This window comes from Tinamus guttatus, unplaced genomic scaffold, assembly GCF_059628265.1.
Source record: "Tinamus guttatus ecotype Peru unplaced genomic scaffold, ASM5962826v1 Tinamus_guttatus_pri_ptg000260l, whole genome shotgun sequence".
NCBI lineage: Eukaryota > Metazoa > Chordata > Aves > Tinamiformes > Tinamidae > Tinamus > Tinamus guttatus.
The window spans coordinates 3414925-3437046 of record NW_028288794.1 but is presented as its reverse complement, the minus strand read 5'-3'; the positions used below and the strand labels follow the sequence as shown (position 1 = coordinate 3437046).

The 22122-nt window shown below is 46.1% G+C and overlaps 1 protein-coding gene across 1 annotated transcript in view; it reads left to right on the top strand.

Moving 5' to 3' along the window:
* The first annotated feature begins 2647 nt into the window (after nucleotides 1–2647).
* Nucleotides 2648–22122, top strand: part of UBE2E3 (ubiquitin conjugating enzyme E2 E3) — a 43491-nt gene continuing 24016 nt past the window's right edge. The window contains exons 1-3 of the mRNA XM_088526990.1: nucleotides 2648–2711; nucleotides 3789–3991; nucleotides 6096–6146. Of these exons, the coding sequence (XP_088383116.1) occupies nucleotides 3798–3991; nucleotides 6096–6146 (245 nt within the window). The 5' untranslated portion in view covers nucleotides 2648–2711; nucleotides 3789–3797. The remainder of the gene's footprint in view (nucleotides 2712–3788; nucleotides 3992–6095; nucleotides 6147–22122) is intronic.

Here is a 22122-nt window from a genome sequence, read left to right as displayed (position 1 = left end):
AAAGTACAATCTAAATTTTAGCACAGCACATCTGCTGTTAACACAGTATTTCCTTCACTTGCTGACTCTGCTGTTCGTGGTCCGGCAGGCGCTTTAAAGACGGTCTGCTCTGCAAACACACACAGGACAGAAAGATGCATTGCTAGGTGTAGATATATTTACTGTCAGGAAACAATGAGTTTGTGATAAAGAAGACATAGTATATGACTGTAAACATTAAGCAGTATTTTCAACTGAGTTGCTCCTAATCATGAAAAATGTACACTGGCCTTATTCTACCATCTGTACACTTTTAAAATGTTAGGGGCAAGGAGATCAAACAATGATTTTTCCATCTTGCAGTTTTCTTGCAAGACGTGCAAAGTGCCTTTTGCTCTAGTGCCACGCACAGAATTGTTCGTTACCGCAGCGTTTCACGTCAGACTTAAGGGACTGAACTGTGAATTCCTAAACCTAGAAAAATATTATCAGATTCTGTGCAGCCCAAAGCAGTTCTTAGGCCCCTCGACATTGATGAGACCTGCACACCGGTGCTCTGGCAGAGGAGGGATGGAGACGGACCCCGAGAGATAAGTGGCTTCTGCCGCGAGCACCACGAGCCTCGGAGGAGGAGGCCTGCGAGAAAAGCAGGGGCCACAGGTCAGGAGGAAACTGCAGGTCCCACCTCTCCCGCCTGCCCAGAGCTGCCCGGGCCAGCCGGGGGGACGGCGCGCACGGCCACGCGCCGCGCGGTGCCGGCTGCGTTCCCACCGCTCGCTGATCCGACTGCGAGCGGCAGAAGAGCATTTGCAACAGTGTTAAAGTTACACTGGTGTAAGACCGCAAGGGATATGGGAAGTCACTAGGATTATGGTACGTGGCTTTATAACTATGGCTAGTAAAATTAGCATTTTCTCCCCCTTGTTCAAACTGTACTCTATCCCTCAATACTTTTTATATGGCTGACAACATAGCAAACTTACCTGGGGAAAACATAACCTCATAAAATAAAAGTGTCATCCTCTGAGACTTGATGTCAAATGAATGAATATTCATTCAAATAAGCATCTGTTTAGAGCCACAAGTTGCTTTAGCAAATCTGTTAATAAAGTACAAAAGGCTCGGGAAAAAAATCTAGGCTGACTTTTCAATTAACCTCTGTTAAGCGGGCTTTGTTTATTTTCACTCTGCATCCTAAAAGCCACAAGGAAGCCAACACATACTAGCTCCTCTGGTGAGCAACCCTTAACCAGCCTACTTACATTCCCTCTGCAGCCGCACACCCTGCTAATCAGGGGTTTTCCGGGTGCCTCTGTTAATCTTCACTGGGAGCAAAATAAAAATTGAAGCAGTTAAACTTCTGAAGCTCCAGCAGGCCTCTTCTTAAACATGAGCAACAGACTAGCAAAAAAGATAGGCAGAAGCTCCCAGTGCTGACTAACAGGTTTTTGATGTTGCCATGCTTCTCTCACTAATTACGCCCAGGCTGCTCAGCGCACCAGGCAGGGTTCACGTTCCGCGCCGTGCACGTCAGGGCATGGTGCCGGCTGCGGCCGCGTGGGAACTCGGCTGCTTCAGCAAAGAAACCTGGGGTGTCCCCCCACCGCCCCCTCCTGCAGCGAAGCCCCCGCAGACTTGGAGCCAGCTTCAGCTGCCAGAAACCTGTCACCCCCATGCCGACTGTTCAGCCCCTCTGGGCACAACACATCCCTTTGGCCCCTGGCTTGCACTAGACCTTAGGAAATCGGTAGTTCTAAGTCACGAGGGTGGAGTTAAGGGCAGCCCGGGCTGGAAGCTGTGCGGGAAGGCCCTGGCGCTGGACAGCAGCGCTCACCAGAGCCCTCGTGTCCATCGCTGCCTGGTGCCTTTCCATGGGCCATTCCAATCACCGCTGGCTCCTTCCCTGCTCGAGTCGGTGTCGCACAACCCTGTCTGGCTTCAACAACGGGATAAATGTAGCTACCATCCCATGGGCTCGTCAACACAGATCCGAATGCGGTACCAGGTTGTGCACGGCTGCCTGTGTGGGTAGGGACCCGCTGCAGCCTCGAAGGCCGGGCTCCCACCGAGTCAACATGGCCAAACCCGGGCGGTTGGCACCAACCAGGCAGAGAGGTTTCTGGAAGGCAGAGGCAGAGAGAAGCAGCACAAGGCAACGCATGGCAGGAGCGCTGCGCGCCGAGGCCCCGGGGCAGCGAGGAGGCACGGGCACCGCCAGGCCCCGGCTCTGCCCGTGGCCGCCCCGCGCCGCCGCCGCTTTGTCCTTGCGCGGCCCGCAGCGCGCGCGCCCTGGGCCGCGGCGGGAGAGCGCGTGCGCGCGCCCGCGCCCGCAGGGGGGCGCGCTCCGGCAGGCGGCAGGCGGGAGCGAGCGCCCCCCTCGCGCCTGCCCCCCAGGCCCGCTCGGCGGCAGCTCGGCCGGCGGCGGCGGGGGGCGGCGGCGGCGGGACCCCCCCGCGGGAGGCGCGCGGCCGCCCCGGGCGCCCGCGGGCGCGCGCGGCGCGGAGCCGGTGCCGGTGCCGCGAGCGCCCCCCGGCGGCGGCGCGGCCGCAGCGCCTCCCCCCGCTCCCCCCTGCTCCGGCTCTCAATGTTGCACAGTGCCCGGCCGCAGAGCCGCCGCCGCCGCTCGGGAGCCCCCCGGCCGCCTCCGTCCCCGCCGCGGGCGCCGCGGGCCCGGCCCCGCCGCCCGCCGCCGCGCCCCTCCGAGCCAGCAGCGGCGCCGCGCGCCGGCCAAGGTAACGGCGGCGGCGGCGGGCGCGGCGGCTGCCGCAGGCGGGCGGGCGGGCGGGCGGGCAGCGCGGTGGGGGCGGCGGGCGGGCGGGCGGGGGGGCAGCTTTGTTCTGCTGCCGCGCGCGCTTCACGCCTCGCGGGGCGCGCGGAGCGAGCGGGGCCGGGCGCGGAGCCGCCGCCGCGCTGGGCGCGGAGCTCCCCACAAAGCGCGGCCGGGCGGGCGGCTGCCGCGCTCGCTCCCTCCCTCCCTCCTTCCTCCCTTCCCTCCCTCCCTTCCCTCCCTCCCGCCGCAGCTCCCGGCGCCGCCGCGCTCCTCCTCGGCCCCCCCCGGCCGCCGGGGGCAGCTCCCCCTTCCCCCCCCCGCCGCCCTGCAACATGTCGGTGCTGGCGGCGGGGCCGGGCCCGGCGGGGAGGGGGGACGGGACGGGAACCCCCCCCCGCCACCAGCTCCGCCGTGCGGGGCCTGCGGCGGCCGCTGCCCCGGGCTGCTCCATATGCAGCCTGTGGGGGCAAAAATGGGGAGAAAAGAGAAGGAAAAAACCCTCGTGTGCCCCCCCCCCCGCCCCGTCGCGGCCCTTTAAACGCGAGTGTCTGGGTCCCGGAGCAGCCGAGTGTGTCACCGGCAGCGGGGTCTGTGCCGGAGAGTGGGGGGGACCCACGAAACGCTCTGCTCCAGTGTAAATATTTACAGGGTATTAGTGACTTTTTAAAAAACATTCTCGGTGAGGTCTGTTATTTACAATGTGTCATAAGTTATTAATGTGCCTTGCCTAAGTACCCTGCTAAATCTGTCTCATGCCTCAGAACAAAGTCGACAATTGGCATATTGTTTAAAGTATGAAAAAAATGTGAGTGGGCTTCAAAATTGGAAATATCTGTATTTCCAGAAGTGTAAATATTGCCTCGTAGCTGTCAAACGGCAGCCCTTGCCGAGGATGAGACAAAGAGGTGCGTTTGGGCTAATTTCTCCGTGCCACGGAGTTGTCGTCAGTTCGGAAGTGCTCTTCAGAACTTGGGGGAATGGGAGGAGATGGTCCCGAGCGTGGCACTAACCTGCCTGTCTTGCCGTCCGTCCCCCAAAGTCCCCCACGATGTCCAGTGACAGGCAGAGGTCAGACGACGAGAGTCCGAGTACCAGCAGTGGTAGCTCAGATGCTGATCAGAGGGATCCCCCAGCACCTGAACCTGAAGAGCAGGAAGAAAGAAAACCTTCTGCAACCCAGCAGAAGAAAAACACCAAACTATCCAGCAAAACTACTGCTAAGCTATCTACTAGTGCTAAAAGGTAAAAGTGAGAATAAAAATTTTTCACAGTATTTGCAATGGCACATTTCCGTGCAGATGGATTCTTGTAAAGCCCTACAAGAAAGGAAAGTACAAACATGTTAAATGCAGGTGTCTGTCAGGCATTATTAATCCAAATCTTACCGGGGTAATAGTTTAGCAAACTTGTTGTATTTCTTTTGAGGAGTTGCTTAAGGACTTGGGAACTTACTGGCTGTGTGGTGTTTTTTTTATTTTTGTTTGTTTGTTTTTTGGTCTTTTTGCCTTTTTATCTTCGTAGGGATGTGTGAAGGAGCATGTGTGTGAGCTTCAGGTGTCTTTCATAGAATTGGTTTTCCATCTGGATTGCTGTGGGGCAGTGTCCTAGGATGTATTAGCAGCCTACAGACTAATGACATGAAATGCACTTTAAAGAAATCACATACACACGCACAATTGGGTTTTGTGGGCCCTGCAACTAGCTTTTCTTGTCAAAATGCAGTACAGTCTTACATGCCTGAAACCAAGTTTCTGCAGTTTGTCCGGGAGCAGTTTAAGCGTGTCTTTTGCCTTAGGATCCATAGATCCCATAGGTGGGCTCTGCAGTTAACCAGCACAGCCCCTGGGAAGCTTGCTCGGCCACACCTGGGGCATTTCGACCTGTGTGTAACTTTCTGGTAGTGCCGCTCTCAAGAAACTGACGCTTTCCTGCAAGTTCAGCTGTGTGAAAGAAGCGAGCTTTAAATCCCTTCATTCCCATGGCCTTTTGAGATGAAAAGTAACTTTCCAACCTTTTCCCCAGAGTTCCTTCTCTTTGCAAGTATTAAGTTTATCCTGTAGCAAGAAGAGGTGTAGATTATCCATAAGAATGCATAGGAGTTCTTCATTAAGCAGCTTCGGGTTTTGCTTATTCAGCATGAATACTGTAGTTCAGATTTTTAGGAGCATTTTAGGAATTTTGTATTGGACTTAATTCAGTAAATACTTTTTGAAATGTGCCTTAATATTACTGCAGAATATGACTAGGTGGCTTTGACTTCTGTGTTTTTTAAAAAAAAACACTTTGAAATAGGACTGGCTCCAGAAGGAAGAATTATGGAAGCACTGTGTAGATTTTGTAATTTATCATTCCTTGTCTCTTTCTGAAAAGTCCATGATACCTCGTGTAGAAACTCGAGACTAAGTTTTCCCGTCTTGCCTTGATTTTGCGTAGTTGTGTGTCTAATTCCATGGATCTCACATAGTTGAGTGGTCTGATTGAACTCAGTGTGACTACTGTAAGGGCTTTTGGATCAGCTTCTATTAGTTCCTATTTTAATGCTTCTTATTTAAAGGAAAGAACAGCTTTGCTTTTATGGGCCTCTTTGGAAGAAAATTCTTATTTTATGTTTTCAAGACGAATTTACCGTGCATCTTTTAACATCTTAACCTCCTGTCTATCTGAACAAACTATTAAACAGACAAAAAGTTTTCAGCATTCCTCCTTGGACCTTAGCACCTCAGGAGGGGCTGTTCCAGGGCAGAGTGAAGCTAGCTCACAGATTACTTCCAAACTATGGGCTTCAGGGAAGAAAGGCAGTGCAAGGTGTGCAGAGAAGCAAACTTGATGCACAGAGATTATTCCAGTAATCGAGCAGTCTGGCAGAGCTGCAAGCTACTTCTTAAATGCGCCGCAAAGTCGCAGTAAAAGCCCCTGGAAAGGAGGTGTTTGCTCGGGCCCCAGCCGCAGCCTCAGGTCTGTCGCGCTCTTTGGAGCCGGCGCTGAATATTCCCGAGCAGCCTCCCCCCCTCATTTGCATATTAGCTTGAAAAGAAAATCTCTCTGCTAAGGAGTGCTTGGATATGAAAATAGTTACTTTTCTGAATTCTTGTGGGAAATCCCTATCAAACGGCATTGCAAGCGTTCTGCTTATTTACAGTATCGGGCAGGAAAAAAGCGGCAAAGTTTCTCTGCTTTGGGATTTGGGTTATGCCTCTGAGAACAAAGAGGAAGCAGCCATGTTAGCATTACTGAAGGCAAAGCCAATCTTGCATTTAACTGCATGGTGGTAGAGGGCAGTGTAATTCCCTGATTTATTCTATAGACTATCTCACATGCTTTGTGTCTGTTCTCATTTCACCAACAGAATCCAGAAGGAGCTAGCTGAAATAACCCTCGATCCTCCCCCTAACTGCAGGTATGTGGCAACTTCTTAAATTGCGGACAGGGGTAGGAGATTAATGTACTCGGGCTAACAACTGGGAAACTCTTTGGTGTTTACAACTGGTGCCTTTTGAAAATTGCGTGCTGCAGAACACAAGCGTGTCGGGAACGGTGGATACTGAAGTTTGATGTGTTGTTGTCTGCATGCTGGACGTGCAGTCTCTATCAACTGACATATATAGTGAGGTGTCTCCTGCTTATTTTCCTGTAACTGAGCACTGTATTTGTGAAACATGAATATCAACTTTATCATATGCTGAAGCTTAGTGCCTGCATGCATTTTGAACTGTTTTTTGAGTGCCAGATTTAGAGTTACTGCTTTATGCTGAAATTAGATAAGGAATTACGATTTTTACATGTTTTCTCCTAGGATATGTTGCTTAATAGTTAGAAAAGTTGAAGCGTTACCTTTGAGTTTTGTGCCTGTCATTTAGTGTTGTAGTAGTCTCTTGATAAAGGATATTTTTAGGGAAGTTCCTCAATGGAGAGGTGCTTTTTATTCCTCTGAAAAACAAACAAACAAACAGTTTTAAGGTTGAAACATTATGTGATTTAGTCTTAAAGTGAAGGGAATTGGAGCACTTGGTTAATGGGGAAAATAGTAATATAGCTAATTTATTTGAATATTTTAAGTATTTAACTTTTGTTTAAAGGATGCATAAAAATTCTCATTAGCTGTGAGCATCCACTGTAAAATTTGCCGTAAAACTACATTTAAATAACGCTGCTTTGGTTTGATGCATTCCAGTACGATTTGACTGCAAGGTGTCTTCAGTTTAGTTGCTCACGTGCTCGAGGCAGCATTGTACACATGTAAAGAAAGGCTGGGAGTGCTTTCTGGTGTTATATTAGAGTTGTTTGTCTTGCTGACAAGGGTTGGTGCAGGTGTCTTGTTAATTCAGCGAGACGCGAGTTGCGCTCCCCTGTGTCGCTGCGCGGCAGGGACAAACCAGGGACAAACCTGGGCAGTCGGTGTGAAGGTGCCTCACCGCGGGGGCTGTGGCGTGGGCTGCCCGTGGCAGTCTGATGGATTTGCGTGCACGGTTCGTGCTTCCCTCTTTTCAGCAGGGGCAAACTCTGCAGGGAGAGCAAGTGTCTTTTAAAAAGTCATGCTGCTCGCAGGCTGCAGCTCTTTGTTGTACGCATAGCTCTTCAGTCTGTCATGCGCTTTATGCTCGGGCTCCCAAATGGGACATGGTAGGAGAGAAAGCATTTAAGGGAAATAAAACACTTTGCTGCAAAACTGATTTTAGAAAGTGTGAGGCAGTTTTGTGTACAGCAAGTTACAGCTTGGCTTTTAGAAAGGGAAGCCTCACCCCCCTCCAGTACCACCTGATACTGAGCAACTTGGGAAATGGGCCCCTCTGCGCTGCTGGCACAAGAGCGGTGCCAAGAGCCCTGCTTGGGAGCTGGGACTGCCAGATGCCCAGAAATGCTGTTGAGAGGGATGAACCCCCTTGCACACACACACACCCCACCAGTGCATTTAAGATAATCTGAGTTTCTCTTCTACATAGCCTAGGGGGAAGAGATTATTTTTTTGCCAATGAGGAAGATTTTGCCTCTGTCGCCAGGAGTATTTTTAAAGAGGAATTAAACCCTTTAACTCAAGAGCAAATGCATGACGAATGTACTTCTACCTCCTGCAAAAATCAAAAGTATTTGCAAGAGACCACAGCTTCTGTAATAGCACTTTTTCGGGGTTTTTCGAGCGAACCGTTTGGGCAGGATTGCACTGCCTGAGGGATTACTGTTACACTGGAATTGACATTTTTTAGAAGGGGCCTTTCTGCATGGGGAGGCAAATGCAGCTGTTGCACGCAGAGCGGTCGAAGGCAAGGACATGCAATACACCTTGTAGGCTGCAGAAGCCGCGATGAGGCAACAAACCGAGCCCAGGCGTATGACACTTTCACTTCACTGCCTTGTCATGCAACGAGCTGCAGAGCACCCCTTACCATTTTTGTAATGTAAAAAAAATGAAGTCTGTAGGACGTAGGTATATAGTCATAAACCCTGTGTCATAAGCTGTGCAGAAGGTTTCTTCATGTCACGCTCCCCCCTGCTCCCCATTGCAGAGCACAGCCTTGTCACTTGAGATCTGCATGTTGCAGGATTGGAGCTATTGCCAGAGTACAACTAGCAACTGATTTTCCTGGCCAGTGAGTCATTCTGGTTACCTAGTTACATAAGTGATAAAATTAAGGTTTTTTTTAATATGATAAAGGCACATGCAAAATAGTAAGTGTTCCTTTAGGTACAAGTGCTGAACCACGTATCGAGCTCTCCTGTGTTGTGTTAGACACTTTGATGCTACTGCCCCTTCTAATCTGCCAGGATAACTGCGCATAGAGTTGTTCCCTAATCCAATTCTGTCAAAATGATCTAAAGTTGATTTAGCTACTTAAAAAGTGACACCAACTGTTGCACTATAATTCACATGCAAGAGCTATGTAGGCTTCTTTAGCAGTTAGATTTCCCACAGTCACATCTATTACTGTAACATCTGTTTTATAGAAATGCTAGGGCCCCAGGAGATCTCCATTCTTGGGTGTGCTGAGCAAGGCTGGACGGTACATTAAGTTCTATTTTAGGCACTGGGGTAGCAGAAAGACAAACAGTAGAAATGTTTAAATCATTTTCTGCATGCTTCAACAGTAGAGGCTGGCCCTGTATTTCAGATTCTTTTCAGTTGACTGGACAGTGTCCTAGTAGACAAATCATGTTGTCATGTCAGTGTGCAAATACAGATTACATCCTTGGGGGTACCAAGTGTAGAAGTTAAATATTTAATGCGGATAGCTTCACTCCAATGTAGTCGTATTCTAAATTCATGTGGATTTTGGTGCAATTTCCAAGGAAGGTGGAATACTGAAGACACAGTATTAGATTTGTTGTAAGCCACCAAAGCTAATGGGGAGGAAATGAAGCACTGCTTTGTCTTTATATTCTCTCCTCTCTAACGCATGAGCCTGATAGGAGCAAGGTGCTGCACAGCACTAGGGCAGACGGTTAAGCTGAGGACAGGTGTCTGATCCTGCTTTTCCTCGCTCTTGCTGGCTTCCCTCAAAGCAGTACAGTCAATGCACTGTGCTGTATTTAATTTCTTTTGTGCTTTTAATAGTATAATGGAAAGCTAGAAAAGGTCTTGGCCCTATTGCTCCTAGGCAGCTCAATTTCAAACCATGGCCAAGTGCTTATACATGCTTCAAGGTATGGAAATGTGCCAAAACCCACCGTTATGCATTCCCAGAATAATGTTCCAGGGATCTTTCATGCAATGCATGGCAAATTCATGCTGCAGAGATTTTCTTAAATAGGTTTGACATATCTGGAATAACTATTTTCAGTTCACGACATAAAACTTCTTGAGCAGAGGTCGCTGCACTATAGCTGAGGTTATATATGGACTGTTCTGACCTGCACAGCTCAGAATGCAGCTCAGGTGGAGCAGGGTGCACCTGGCTCTGGCACTCAGGCGTTTCCTAGATTTTAGGGTTGGCGGAAAGGGGACCATTCCCAGGAACAGTGAGTTATAGCAGCTTCGTTCAGTTGTTCCTGGCAGCTCTGCTGATCCGCAGTAACTAGAACGTGCTCCTTGTCTTTCCTCCTCATTTCCATTCCAGAAACGAGCCTTGTTCATCTTCATGAGAATGTTTTTGAAGTTCAACGCGATATTAATTAAATTTAGTAACACCCATACAAAACTATTTTTGTAACTTACAATCTCATCTATAGCAAGTCCAGTTTAGCATAAGCTTTATAGGAAATGAGAGCAAATATCAGAGTCATTGCATCCACAGAGATCTTAATTTGTGCAATTTGCAAAGCAGTGCACCTTTCCCATGCAAGTGTGAGAATTGAATATTTTGATTTCTGTTCGATAGTTGTCTCTTATCCTTTTTGTTAAGTTAAAAATAATTTTTAAAAAAGACATCTTTTCAGATGGTTGTTGAAAAAGTGAGACACAAGCATACCTCAGCTCCAGCACGAGGTAGCTCTCCTCCTGCTGCTGCTAGAAAAGGGGAGCTCCTACAAGGGCAGAGATTCCTGGGTCACTGCAGAGGCTCCCTGTTCTGTCACAGCTTCTGACCTCTGAGCACCTGAACCCGGTTCTGTTGGAAGATTTTTTCAGATTAATTTCATGCTTTCACCACTAATAGTTTCTAATGTGATTTCTCGAGTAATACTACAAAAGGCAGCAGTTGCTTTTGCTATTTGTCTATTTCCTAGACTTTTAAGTAGATAATTTATGAATTGTTCATTTCAAATTGCCTGAGGTTGTGACTAGCAGACTAAAAACTTTGTTAGTTTTTGATTCCTGCTATGATTGCTTTGTAACTTACGTTCCTAGAAATGACCTATTCTGCAGTGGCTTTCAGTTACATTGTGTGCATAATAAAGCTAGGTTAAAGACAATTATTAAAGACAAAATATAAGAAAGTTGTCATATAGTCTTTGTGCAGCCTGTTTGAATAATACCTAATTTGTATATTGACATAGCATGTTTGCATTAAATAACTGTGTCCTTGTGAGCTTATTTTATGCCATTTCTCGAAAAAATGGAACCCTATGCACAGAATTGCTTTGCAGCGTATTAAGTTTGGCAGGAAACAAAACAGACCAATGTATTTTGTATGGCACGCAGCAGGAGCGAGCTGTTTTAGTAGGATTTTTGTGCTCCCACTGTACTGCCCTTGTCCATTTCGTTAGTGCTGCATCTTGGGCCCATCCTGTGCTGAAAAGCTTTGCCAGCCTAACCCGCTGGACAGATGTTGAGCCAGGCCCTGGCGGATGCAGGTGCTGGCTCCTGCCTCGGCGGCGGCCGCGCTGCGCCGGTCCCCAGCGGGCTGGACCGCAGCTCTGCGCTCCCGGCTGCGCCGTGTCGCACCGCGGGGAGCAGGGACCTGCTGCGCCAGCACGGCCGGCACGGCCTCTTTGGCAGGCAGACGTAGCTCTAGATTCAAGGACCGTTCCTCGGCCTTGTGGTAAGGGAAAAAGTGCTGCAGATGATCTGGTCGAAGCCTTCCTTTTGTTAACATACTCACCTCTATGGCAAGATTAAAGGCAAATGTTTGCTCTGCAAACAGTGGAGCCTGTGGCAGATGTTCCTGCACAGCTGTGGCTTCTTCCAGTCCTGCTGTGGAGGTGACTGTCGGCTGGTGCCATTACTGCAAAGCCTTCCCCCAGGGAGGGGACAAGGTACACGCACGGCCTGAGCAGTTTCAATGGGTCATTCAAATCTGCTCTGCTGGGCTTCCCTCCCACCCAGAGAACTGTTCACACACAGCATTTTTGCAGACGCAGGTATTAATAAGTCAATCCATGCCTTTGTTTCTGAAGTGTAGTACGTTTTCATTTCACCTCTGTCAAAGCCAGGCATTAGTTTGTTGCTATTTAAAATCTGTAGGAGGAAGATAATTCTGAATGCAGTCAAATAGCCCTGTACAATAGCACAAACATGTGACTGCATCTTCTTAACTTGTGCTTCCCCACTCATTTATTCTATTCATTTCTTACTGGGCAAATCTCTCTCTCTTAAGCTATGCTTAGTCTCTTGAAAAAAGTTGTTTGTGCCTTTTTACCTCTGCTTTGAAGATCCCAGTCATGATTAAATGGTTCCCTGTAGACACTGATTAAGGTAGGTAAGAGACAGTGTATTAGGAGTATATACAAAAATGCCTGTGCTAAAGTTGAATGAGCCAAATTAAGAAGCTGCACTCTAGTCCTACTTTATAATGTATCTTCTGAGAGTTACATTATAGTTTTCATTCTGTATTACTCCCAAGCACTTGCTCACTACTGAATACAAGACAGAAAAGAAAGCTGGAGCTCACAAAAGAGTTCTGAGAATACAAATGCACATTATTTTTAGACACTTCCTTTAGAATTTATAGTTGAAAAAGTACAAATTAAGAGGGTTCACAAATCCTGTAAGATCCCATCTGTAGCTATCTTTTAAATACTCAAATATTACTTTATATTAGTCTTGCAGTTCCCTCTGAAGCAATTCACAGAATCGCAGAATGGTTGAGGTTGGAAGGGACCTCTAGAGATCATCTAGTCCAGCCCCCTGCTCCAGCAGGGTCACCTGTTCCGTCATTGTTAATCTCTGAACATAAGTCAATGACTTGGAGCAATTTAAAGATAAGTTTATCTAACTTAGTTTAGCTGCAACTATTTCTGTCAAGTGGTTTTTCTGTCCTTTCCTCTTTCCTACAAAAGGAGTACAGTTTAGGTCAGGCTGGCAGGAAACAGCCATCAGATGCCAGGTATTTCTGTCTGTCTGTAGTAACAGCCCGTTCCTGCCATCTTCACACACACAGAGCGCCCGTTACCTAATCTGCAAGCAGTCAGCAAAACTACTTGGGTGTAGGGATGAAACAAGCTTGGAAAGGCATTTCAGCAAGAGGCTTACAACTATTAGGTATGGCTGAAATGTTGTTTAATGTGCTCTTGTTTTTAATAAATGCAAGAGTGGAAGATTGTGTGACTTCTGAATATATTGAATTGTAGGAATATTTGAATTACTTCTTTCAGTTGGCAATAGGTGACAGATCCACTATCTTAAAATGCCTAATGTTTTTCTGTACTAGAATCCACCTCTTACAAGCAACACAACAAGGTTTTTAAACTACCCCCCCAAGTGTATGAGAATACAAGTAAATATGAGTGGCATAAGGAAGACAGAGTTATGCAGCACAAGTAAACATATCTACTCACAGGAGTAAGTTTTCATGCCTGCAAACTCTCAGTTTAGGCCCTTGCAGAAGAACTGTCCACAGTGCTTTCATACATGCTTTTAAATAAGTGTGTTTTAGTCAAAATGTCTTATAAAAGCGTTCACTAGTCTTTGGTAGCATTACTGTCAAAACTAAAGAAAAAAAATTGTGACAACCTGTATCTAACTATAAAAGAAATTCATGTCAACCTGTATCTGCTTTAGGGTTGTTTAAATAGTTGAAACATTTGTCACCCAACTAACTGGTGTTAGAAATTTGACCTCATTACATTCAACCTTTATTGGGAAACAATCGAAAGAGCCCAAGAAGGACCAGGCTGTTTACATACTGCTTTAAGCATTATTGAGAAAAATAATGTAAGAGCTTGGAGTAAATTGAGTAAATTGCTCTTACATCTAGAGGAAAATCTGCATTTCAAATATCTATTTGGACAAAGCCTCTTCAGACCATGACAACGCTGACTAAAATGCACCGTGTATATTTTTTCCTTTCTACACCCAGACTGCATATTGCTCAACACTGCCAATCTGTCAGATTTATTTTGTAACTGGGCAAGCACATTGAATATTTCCCCAGACTGATTTGCCCAAGTACATCAGTTATGTTTCTTTGATGTGATCTTTACTTTTACAGCCTCAAGACACCTAATTTTAACCCAAATTAACAAAGTGCAAGTAAGAGAATCAGTTAAAACTACATTAAACCCTTTATTGAAAGCAGGTTGGCTACTTCATATAAAAATGCAGGGATATTTTAACTGGTTCACTAGGATTTGTGTATGAAACACATAATATAGCCGTCCTGCAAAGTTCCTTGAGCATGTTTGAGATTAGGAGGCAGGAGCAAGGATGTCTAATTGCCATCCAGGACAGGAGCACATCTGCCATTAAACAAACCAGGAGCTATATTTTATCTTTAAATGGATCTAGTACTTCAAGTCAGTAACTTCCAGTGACGAATGAGTCCTTAGCTGCTTGCATTAATTCGCATCCATTTTCTAGAGTGTCCCCATGCACTACACTGTTGTCCAGCTCAGAACTGTGATGGCAGCAGTTGTTGTCACCACTGTCAGCTAGATCTAAGTGTCACTTCCAAAAGCAAATGAGGAAAGAGATGACACAGACAAAATGCCACTGAACTGCGGTTACCAATAGCTTATGTTCAAATTGGAAGGATTTGTAGAGAGGGTCTGTAGAGGACTGACCCGTATTCATTAGTAATGATGTTTTCATTAGATACAGGGCTAGGGCATGTAGCTATCACATGTGCAGGCAGCAGCAACCAGGGAGGGCCGTGGGCACCTTGGAGGACAGAACTAGAATGTAGAGTGACCCAGACAGATAAGAAGTTACCTTAAAAATAGCATGTCATTTGATAATTAGGACTGCAAGGCACAGCACTTAGTAGGGATAATGATCAACTGCACAAATCCATGGGGAGAAAGACCAGATACGAACGGTTCTTCAGGAAAGCTGTAATGGCTCTGATTTTGTGCTTGCGAGGAGTCAGGAGCACTGCTTCCCTTGCACAAAGCTGCCACTTTCTGCTGGCACCTAGCAATAAGCTGGGGCACAGCATCAGCTCCCCAGAGGTGGAGCAGCCCTGCGAGAAGCTAATGGCACTGCTTGTGCCAGAGATCTTTCCTTCTGCTGGGTCACATGCTCTGCCGTTGGACTCTGCTTTTGTTCCAGACATGTAAGTCCCTCTAATACTGAGGTAAACAAAAGCAAGGGACATTTCCCCCCTGCTTGGCAGAGGCAGCGTGCAGGAGTTATGCAAGCTCTAATGCATCTGCACACACTGCCCGGCTGGATCGAGCACATTGCAGTAGTGGTGCAGCACGCGGCCTCTGCCCGCGGATCCTATGTCAAGCGCCCTGCGGAGTCAGGGCTCAGAAGGCGGTAGTGAAAATGTAAGCAGCCTGGCGGGTTTCCAGCCGATGAGTTAATGCTGCTATAAACTTCAGTAGTTCCTCTGCGAGGCATGCACAAGGGTGCAGACACTGGGAAAGCAGCCAGCAGCGGCAGCAAATGTAAAGGCCAGCATCAAGGATTCACAACACAGCTCTGAGGTGGGTTCCTCCCTCGCCAGAAACCATCCGCACCGCTCCTGGGCAAGCTGCAAATGGGGCAGCAGACGAAGGTTGGCCTCCCTTGCAAAGCCAGCCCGACCTGTGCTATAGCCCTGCTCACCACGCACAGCCCCGCACACGGGTTAGCAGCACAGGGTACCGTGCAGCCGCCTTCAGCAGCTCTGTTAGAGTCTCGGCAGCACGGAGAAACCCCCCTGGGTTCTGGAGGTGCTGTAGCCCTTGCAGCCTCCATCTCCTCCTTGCTCTTGCCAGGGATGTTATTTCAGTGTCCTTTAAATACTGGAGAACCTTCTGCAAAACTTGAAAGTCGATTCTGCTCTGTGGCAACTTGTATGGAACTAAGTTAATTTGGGGCCTTAAATACTCACACCTTAGGTGGTTTTGGGTGAGAAAAGTTGAAGCCTGTGAAAGGCTTGGAGGCAGGGGTAGATGTTTGTGGACTGCTTCTCTATTATCAGCCGAACAGTTAAGGGTTGGCAGTTTGTCACACTGACATATTATTAAAAAATATTTAATTGCCAGGGTCCACATTTCATACCTGAAATGCCTGGGGAGGCTTTCTGTGCACTGAGACAGGCAAAGCATTGCTAGTCCAGGAATCATAAGCCAAAATGAAGCTGTCCTCACAATGCTAGCTAGAAGGTTGGCAAAGGAAATCCTTGGGCTTGGGGACTTGGTCTTTTTTTTTTTTTTTAATGTAGGGCTAAGAAGAGAGGAGTGACAGTGAGCATATCTCTTTCCAGATCTGAACTAAGCTGGATACCGCCCCTTTAAAATCCTCCTGGAAAACCGTCCAGGCCGGGAAGCTCTCCAGCTGCGCTGCCACATGCCCACTTCTGTGATAGTGGCCACTTGGAGAAGTTAAGTAGCTAGAAAAGTTGTTTAAAAATACTAGTGCCCCAATAGAAATAGCACTTTGGTTTTCCGCTTGTTAAAAGTCCAGGAAAGAAAACAGATACTTAGGAGAGAGCAGGCTGCCCCAGGTCCAAGCCCAAACTTATATGTGCCCAGAAATGTTCTTGGTTTGGTAACTTTAAAGACCCTTTAACTTCTGAAGTCTAGTGGGAAGGTGGGAAGGAAAAAGAAATAAATCATCTAGTGAGCAATTTTTGTAGTACAGTAATGTTACTGTGGAGATACTTCTTGCTGGGCTTATTTGCATGCTGGCCGCTTACCATCAAGGAACCTAATGCAGTTGGCTTTGCAGGGTCTGCAAGGTACTGCACGGTAACAGCTTTATGCTTTCTAGGTGCAGCACCTGTGTTAGATGCAGTCAGCTTTATTAGATCCAAAGCCTGAGAGCCCAGCACGGCTGGAGAGATTAACTGTCACCTGGGGGCAGCTGGGCCCTGGATTTCATTCTGCTGTAGAGCAGGACAGGGGCTCACCTGAGTCCTTGCACAGCTGTGGGCTGTACAAACCATCTCGCGGGCTGCGGGCAGTGACACGGCCTGCGCACGGTGGCGGGGCCTCGGCGCTGCCGTTGGGGCGCCGCAGCGATGCGGCAGCGCGCGAGCCCGGGGCTCTCCCTGCGGCTGCGGAGCAGCGGCGCTGGGCCCGCGTCTCGGCGCGCGCTGCTGTCCTGCTCTGCGTCCAGAAGGGCATCGGGAGCTCCTCTGATTTCCTGGCCTCGTGCTGAAGGTTTGGCATTGGAGTCTCCAACCCCATTAAAATGGGCATCGGGGGAAAAAGATCTTCCTGAGTATAATTTGAAAGACAGGAGCTCTACTGCAGAGCTTTTCCGTTCTCATTCTTGGAGTCTGCAATAAATTGTTCCCTCTGTTATGAATTCTTCTGGCAGGTGGAGTTAATTTATTTATGTATTAGTCTTCATACTGCTGGATGAATTATAGATTTAATTATGGTCCAGGTGCTCAGAGCTTTGCTATTCTATTAAATGTAAAATATAAAGGAAAAAAAAATAAGAGTAATTTGGGAGCTTGTTGAATAAAGGTAAACATTGCGAAAGTGTGCCAGAATATAAATAAAGAGAGGCTTTACTTTGCAGAGAATGTTATCCACTCCAGGGTGTTCTGCTTTGTGGGGAGGATTAGTGTCCTATGTGATACCAGGGCACACCTTTTTACAACCACTACGGTGTGCAGCAGAGAATAAAACTTTTACCTATAATTCCTTGTGTTTATAGACAAAGTTTCTTTTGCAATTACAACCAGTAACTAATGCCCAAAGGTCAAATAGAATTACTGTAGTCGTAACAAGAAATACCTCCCTGATTCCTTGATACATGTAAATAAACTACTTTCTACTTCTAATCTTTGTTTTCATCTGTGCTACTCAGTCTTTCCTTCTCTGTCTGGAACAGTTTAATTCAGTCCTCAGATGTTCTCATTCTGTATTGCTGTTCGCTTATTTATGTTTGCTTCTTGTCTTGAAACAGTTTTCCGTCATATTTTCCCCTAACCTATATGAAAATTTACTTTTGGATGACATTTAATTCTCTTTTAATAACTGGGGGTTTGCAGTCAGGCTGGAATGCCAAATCCACAAAAAAGCAAAATTTCTGCATCTTGCAAACTTATTTGTTTCTCTCAGCTGTGAGACTACATTAGTAGCCTGGATTTATGCATTCTCCCTGTTAGTAGTGGTGCTTTCCCATTATCTCCTTGGGCTGTAGCTGTAGAAACTTTCTTTTCTGGTGCAAAGTCTGTTTTCCTTGTAGGTTTTTAAATGCTGGCGGATCAGAGTTTGCTTCCTCGTGAAAGCCACGAATCAGTAGCTGGCCTTCCCCTGGTTATTGTAATTCAGTGCTTAGACGTGGCTGTTCACCTGGGGTGATCTGTGTGGCACTCTGGTTTGGCTGAAGGCAACCAGTTCAGTGTCATTGAAAAGACATTCAGCTGAAATCCATTCATTTGGGTTAATACTCACGGCTGGCCCAAAGTTACCATCATGCCTCTGTATTTTCGTGATGTTACAGGTATGCAGATGTCTTGATTAAAATATTTATTTCAAGATCTGATAGAACAACAATATATAAATTGGAGAAGGGGTGTTTGTACAAGTAAATAAGCTCCAACTTCTGTGAGAAGAGAAACAAAGTGTGTTTCTCCTATTTTTACTGAGATTTCAAATGATTTTCAGCCTAGAGGCAAGTGTATAAATTATGTTTTTTTTTTAAAAAAAGAGACTCATTTTTCTTCATTCCTCTTTTCCTTATGCACTTTTATTTACTACCTGTCAGCTTTCTGGCATTGAGTCAGAAAAGGTACCCCATACCGTTCTCACCTTTTTCAGGAAACTGTGTGAGTGCTTAAATGCTTCTCTGAAGGGAGCATGACTTGGCCCTGTTTCAACTGAAACTAAACATCATTTGGCATAGCCTACAGAATAATATGCCTGTGCATCCACCACTGTCCAGGGGACAAGAAAAGCAAGACTCAATTTCTTTAATGAATTGAGCTATTATAATATGCCATAATGCCTGCAATAATATGGATATTTCTGATGGATCAGCAGAATCAATTTATCTTTGCAATTGTCCCTTTAAGCTCCTTTTAATCTGTGAGGTAGAGAAATTTGTATCCCAAGTTCATTTTTCTCTTCGGTCCTGTGTATCGCACACCCTCAGAAATCTGCTCTTCCTCAGACACATCTAACACACTTGGTGCATCTCCTCAAGCAGCAGCCAAAAGTACATGTTCTGACCTCATCTCTAAGCTTTTTCATTTTCTTTACTGACACTTAATGGACTATCCCAGCCATTAGAGGTAGTTTTACAAGATACTATAAACATAGATTCTGCAGTTATTACAGTTGCTTGTTGCACGCTGCTTTTAGTGTGTAGTGGAGTATTGATGCAGTTTCTTTGGTGTAGCCATTCATTTTTGACGTTTGCTTTGGGTATTTGAGCTTTTGGAGATGGAAAGCAGTTTGTTTGGGAGGAAATCCTGAGTCTCAGAGTGTCTTAATATTTAGGACTTAAGAGGCAAGAAATTTGGTTTAACTTAAGGTCACTTTTCCGTTCTGTATTCTTGGCGTTTCCTTGGTTGCTCAGTATACAGGGTCATTTCCAGCAGTTTTCCCAGTATTACCGGATTCAGTTCTGCTTCACTGGTATTAAAATTATGAAGGCCTGTGCATCTGTTTTCTTAATATTGGTGCTAATGGGACTGTGTGTCAATTCCCTTAACTTTTTTTAATGTCTCCGCATATTCAGTGGCTTTCGATTAGGGAAGATACACAAGCAATTTCTTAATTTGAATACACTGTTAATGGGGTTAATCTTAGGGTAAGATTAGGAAGCAAGCTCCTCAAAGATTTTCCTATTACAGAGCCTATATTTAGCTATTGTTTTATATATGCATAATTTTAGATCATGAACTATGTGGATGAACGGGATGAGGGTTGACAGTGTGCAGGCTTTCAAGTCCTTTGCTATGATGGAAATGCAGTTGGTGGCAGCACGTTGGCTTGATAGAGTGTAATCACATAACTGTTGGGTATTGACTTAAAACCATGTCTTGGTACATTTGTTCTTTGTCGTGTCCTTAGGTTATTTAATAAAACATGCAGGGAAATAGTCTTTGCAGGTTGCCTAGAAAAACACCGTGGACTTGGTCTTCCAAACTGCAGTTGTTATCAGCGTTACCGTGTTCTTCATGTCTTCAGCACAGCAGTCATCATTTTTTACAGCAAAAAGGTGATTGTGAAGGGTTGTTTACTTTTTAGATATTGCTATGTATGTTTTTTTTTTACATCGAAGTATGTAGATTGGGGCTCTTTCCCTTGAAAATCAAATCAAGGAGCTGTATAATTTCTGGGGATAAGAATGCTGCTGTATAAAAATCTTATTGATATTGAAAAATACAGAAAAAAACAAGACAAGGTTTCAGACTATTCAGATCTCTCTCTCTCCTTTTTTTCCCTAATATTTCCTGCCATCAAGGGCTTTACACATTTGTCTTTCTCTTTGGCCGTGCATAGCTGCTCAGAGCAGTGGGGAGCACTGATGGAGGGTGGCTTTGCACCGCTGCAGTGTCACGAGCCGGGTCTCCTCATCGCTCCTAACGCTCGCTGCACCGTGGGCACGTGGTACCTGCTGCTTGTTCTCTTCTCAGCAAGGCCTGCCCTGAAGATTGTGGCCTTTTTCATGTGTCACGGCTCAATTATCACATTCAGTTTTGGCTGCCAAAATAGCCATATATATCGTCTAGCAAGTGGCAGCCTGGGCCTTTATCCCCTCCTGGCTGTTTGCCAGCTGTTTAATTGCAGCCCTGTGTTTGCTGTGTCACATTGTATGGCGGTCTATTGTACCCAGCTAAAACAATATTTTGAAAATGTTTCAAATGTAAGCTAATTCTCTGAGAGAGTTTATGTCTTGTTATTTAGATGATGAGTTGAGGATGTAGTGTAGGTATTTTTTTCCCTACAGCTATGACCATTTGTACTAAAGATAGTCTCACAGATTTCCAGGTAAAGAGAAGCAAGATGGAGATGCAGAAACGCTGTGCTGTCCCCTTGAGAGAAGTAATTAGAGCTGTAGCTTTTCATGGGATTTCTCACTTTCGGTTTCAGAGGTGTTTTTCAAGGCAAATGTTCTTTGTTCTGCACTTTAGAAAAAAACAAGCATATAGAAGCAGAAGTGAAATCTCAAGGCGGGTAGCAAATGCTATGGGTTATAGTCCTGCTCAGATGCTTTGGGTGAGAACTCACATGGGTGTCTGGAGGATCAGTGGCCTAGAGGAGGAGAGTGATGCAGGCAGTGGGCAGCAGCTCCTTCTGGGCAGCCCTCTGCTTTCCCCAGCAAGGACCTCAGGGCCGTGTCCCTCGTGGCACAGCTGGATTCTGACTCGTGTCCTACAGTCCCGCACGGCCTGGGCCATGGAGCCGCGCGGTGAAACCAGGATGTTACAGGACTGAACCCTGCGCAGGGCTTAAGTGCGTGGGGAAATCCTTGGGCTAAGCGTGAATCCAGGAGAGCTTTCCCTGCTCGCCCTTGCTCCCTCAGGGGACGTGTGTCTTGGGGAGTTGTGGCTCCTGGGTGAGGTTCTTAGCTGGTGCAAACCGAGTTAGCCCTGGAAGCTGCGATGTACGTTAGCCAGCATTCTTGGCTATGCAGAATTTCCTGGCAGAAACTTTGCTTTTTCCAGTGCTTTAAGTAGAATCAGGATTTGTTCTATTGCTTGTTTAGTAAGAGGGATATCTTTGTAACAAGAAAGAAATGGTAAAAGTCTTAGGAAAGAGCTTTACAATTCTAGGTCAGAGAAACACAGAGCAAACGAGAGATTAAGAAAGATCCCATTTTGTGCAAAACTCCAGATTTATAATTAAGTACTAAGTGTTGGCATTTTAAAAAGGAGAGGAAAAAATAGCCTGCAGGCAAGATTAGATCTACAAAATATTTTCCTTCTTTCTTAATTGGAAGGGAAAATATCCCATCCTTCTAAAGCCATCTAGCATTCTGTTAAGGGCTTGATATTAAAGTAGGCCCATTTAGAAGGAAACTGCAGTGTTAGAATGCTCTTAAACCTGTTTTGTGAGATGTGTATTACGTGTATGTATGAGTGATGTACTCAAGCATGTGTCTGTATTTTAGATCTTTTTCTAGTTAATACCCCTGACTCTTTTTTTTTTTTTTCTTTTTAAATGAGTGTCTGGGAGTAGGGAAACAAAGGGAACATCAAAACATATTTAGGAGACACTTGTGGATATATGGGGCAGCTGGGGTTATGGCAGTTCTGCTGTGCTTTGTGTGGCTTTTCAGGAAATGCATCAAAACTGTTGTTAGTAACACTTTGTTGCAGAAGGATCTACATAATTCCAGTAGTTTTATAGTGCAGCAGTCCATCTGGTGTCAGAAAAGGTCACTTTCCCATGCCTGTGTTTCCGCTAGACTAAGCTCTTCCCTGTTCCATTAAGCTTTCATGGGAACACTATATTTTGTTTTGCATGTCAGCGTTGAGTTACTTAAATATCTCAAGTCTTCCTACTTTCTGGTCTGAAGACATCATCAAGTAAGTTTGATATCATGCAAGTAAGATTGTTTCTGAAAAGTGGCTTCGCAAAAATTCTTGTTTTGTGCATGTCATCCGGCTTGGTAAGGCAGATGTGCAAATGCTGCTGAAATGCAGAATTTAGTCCCTGACATATATATT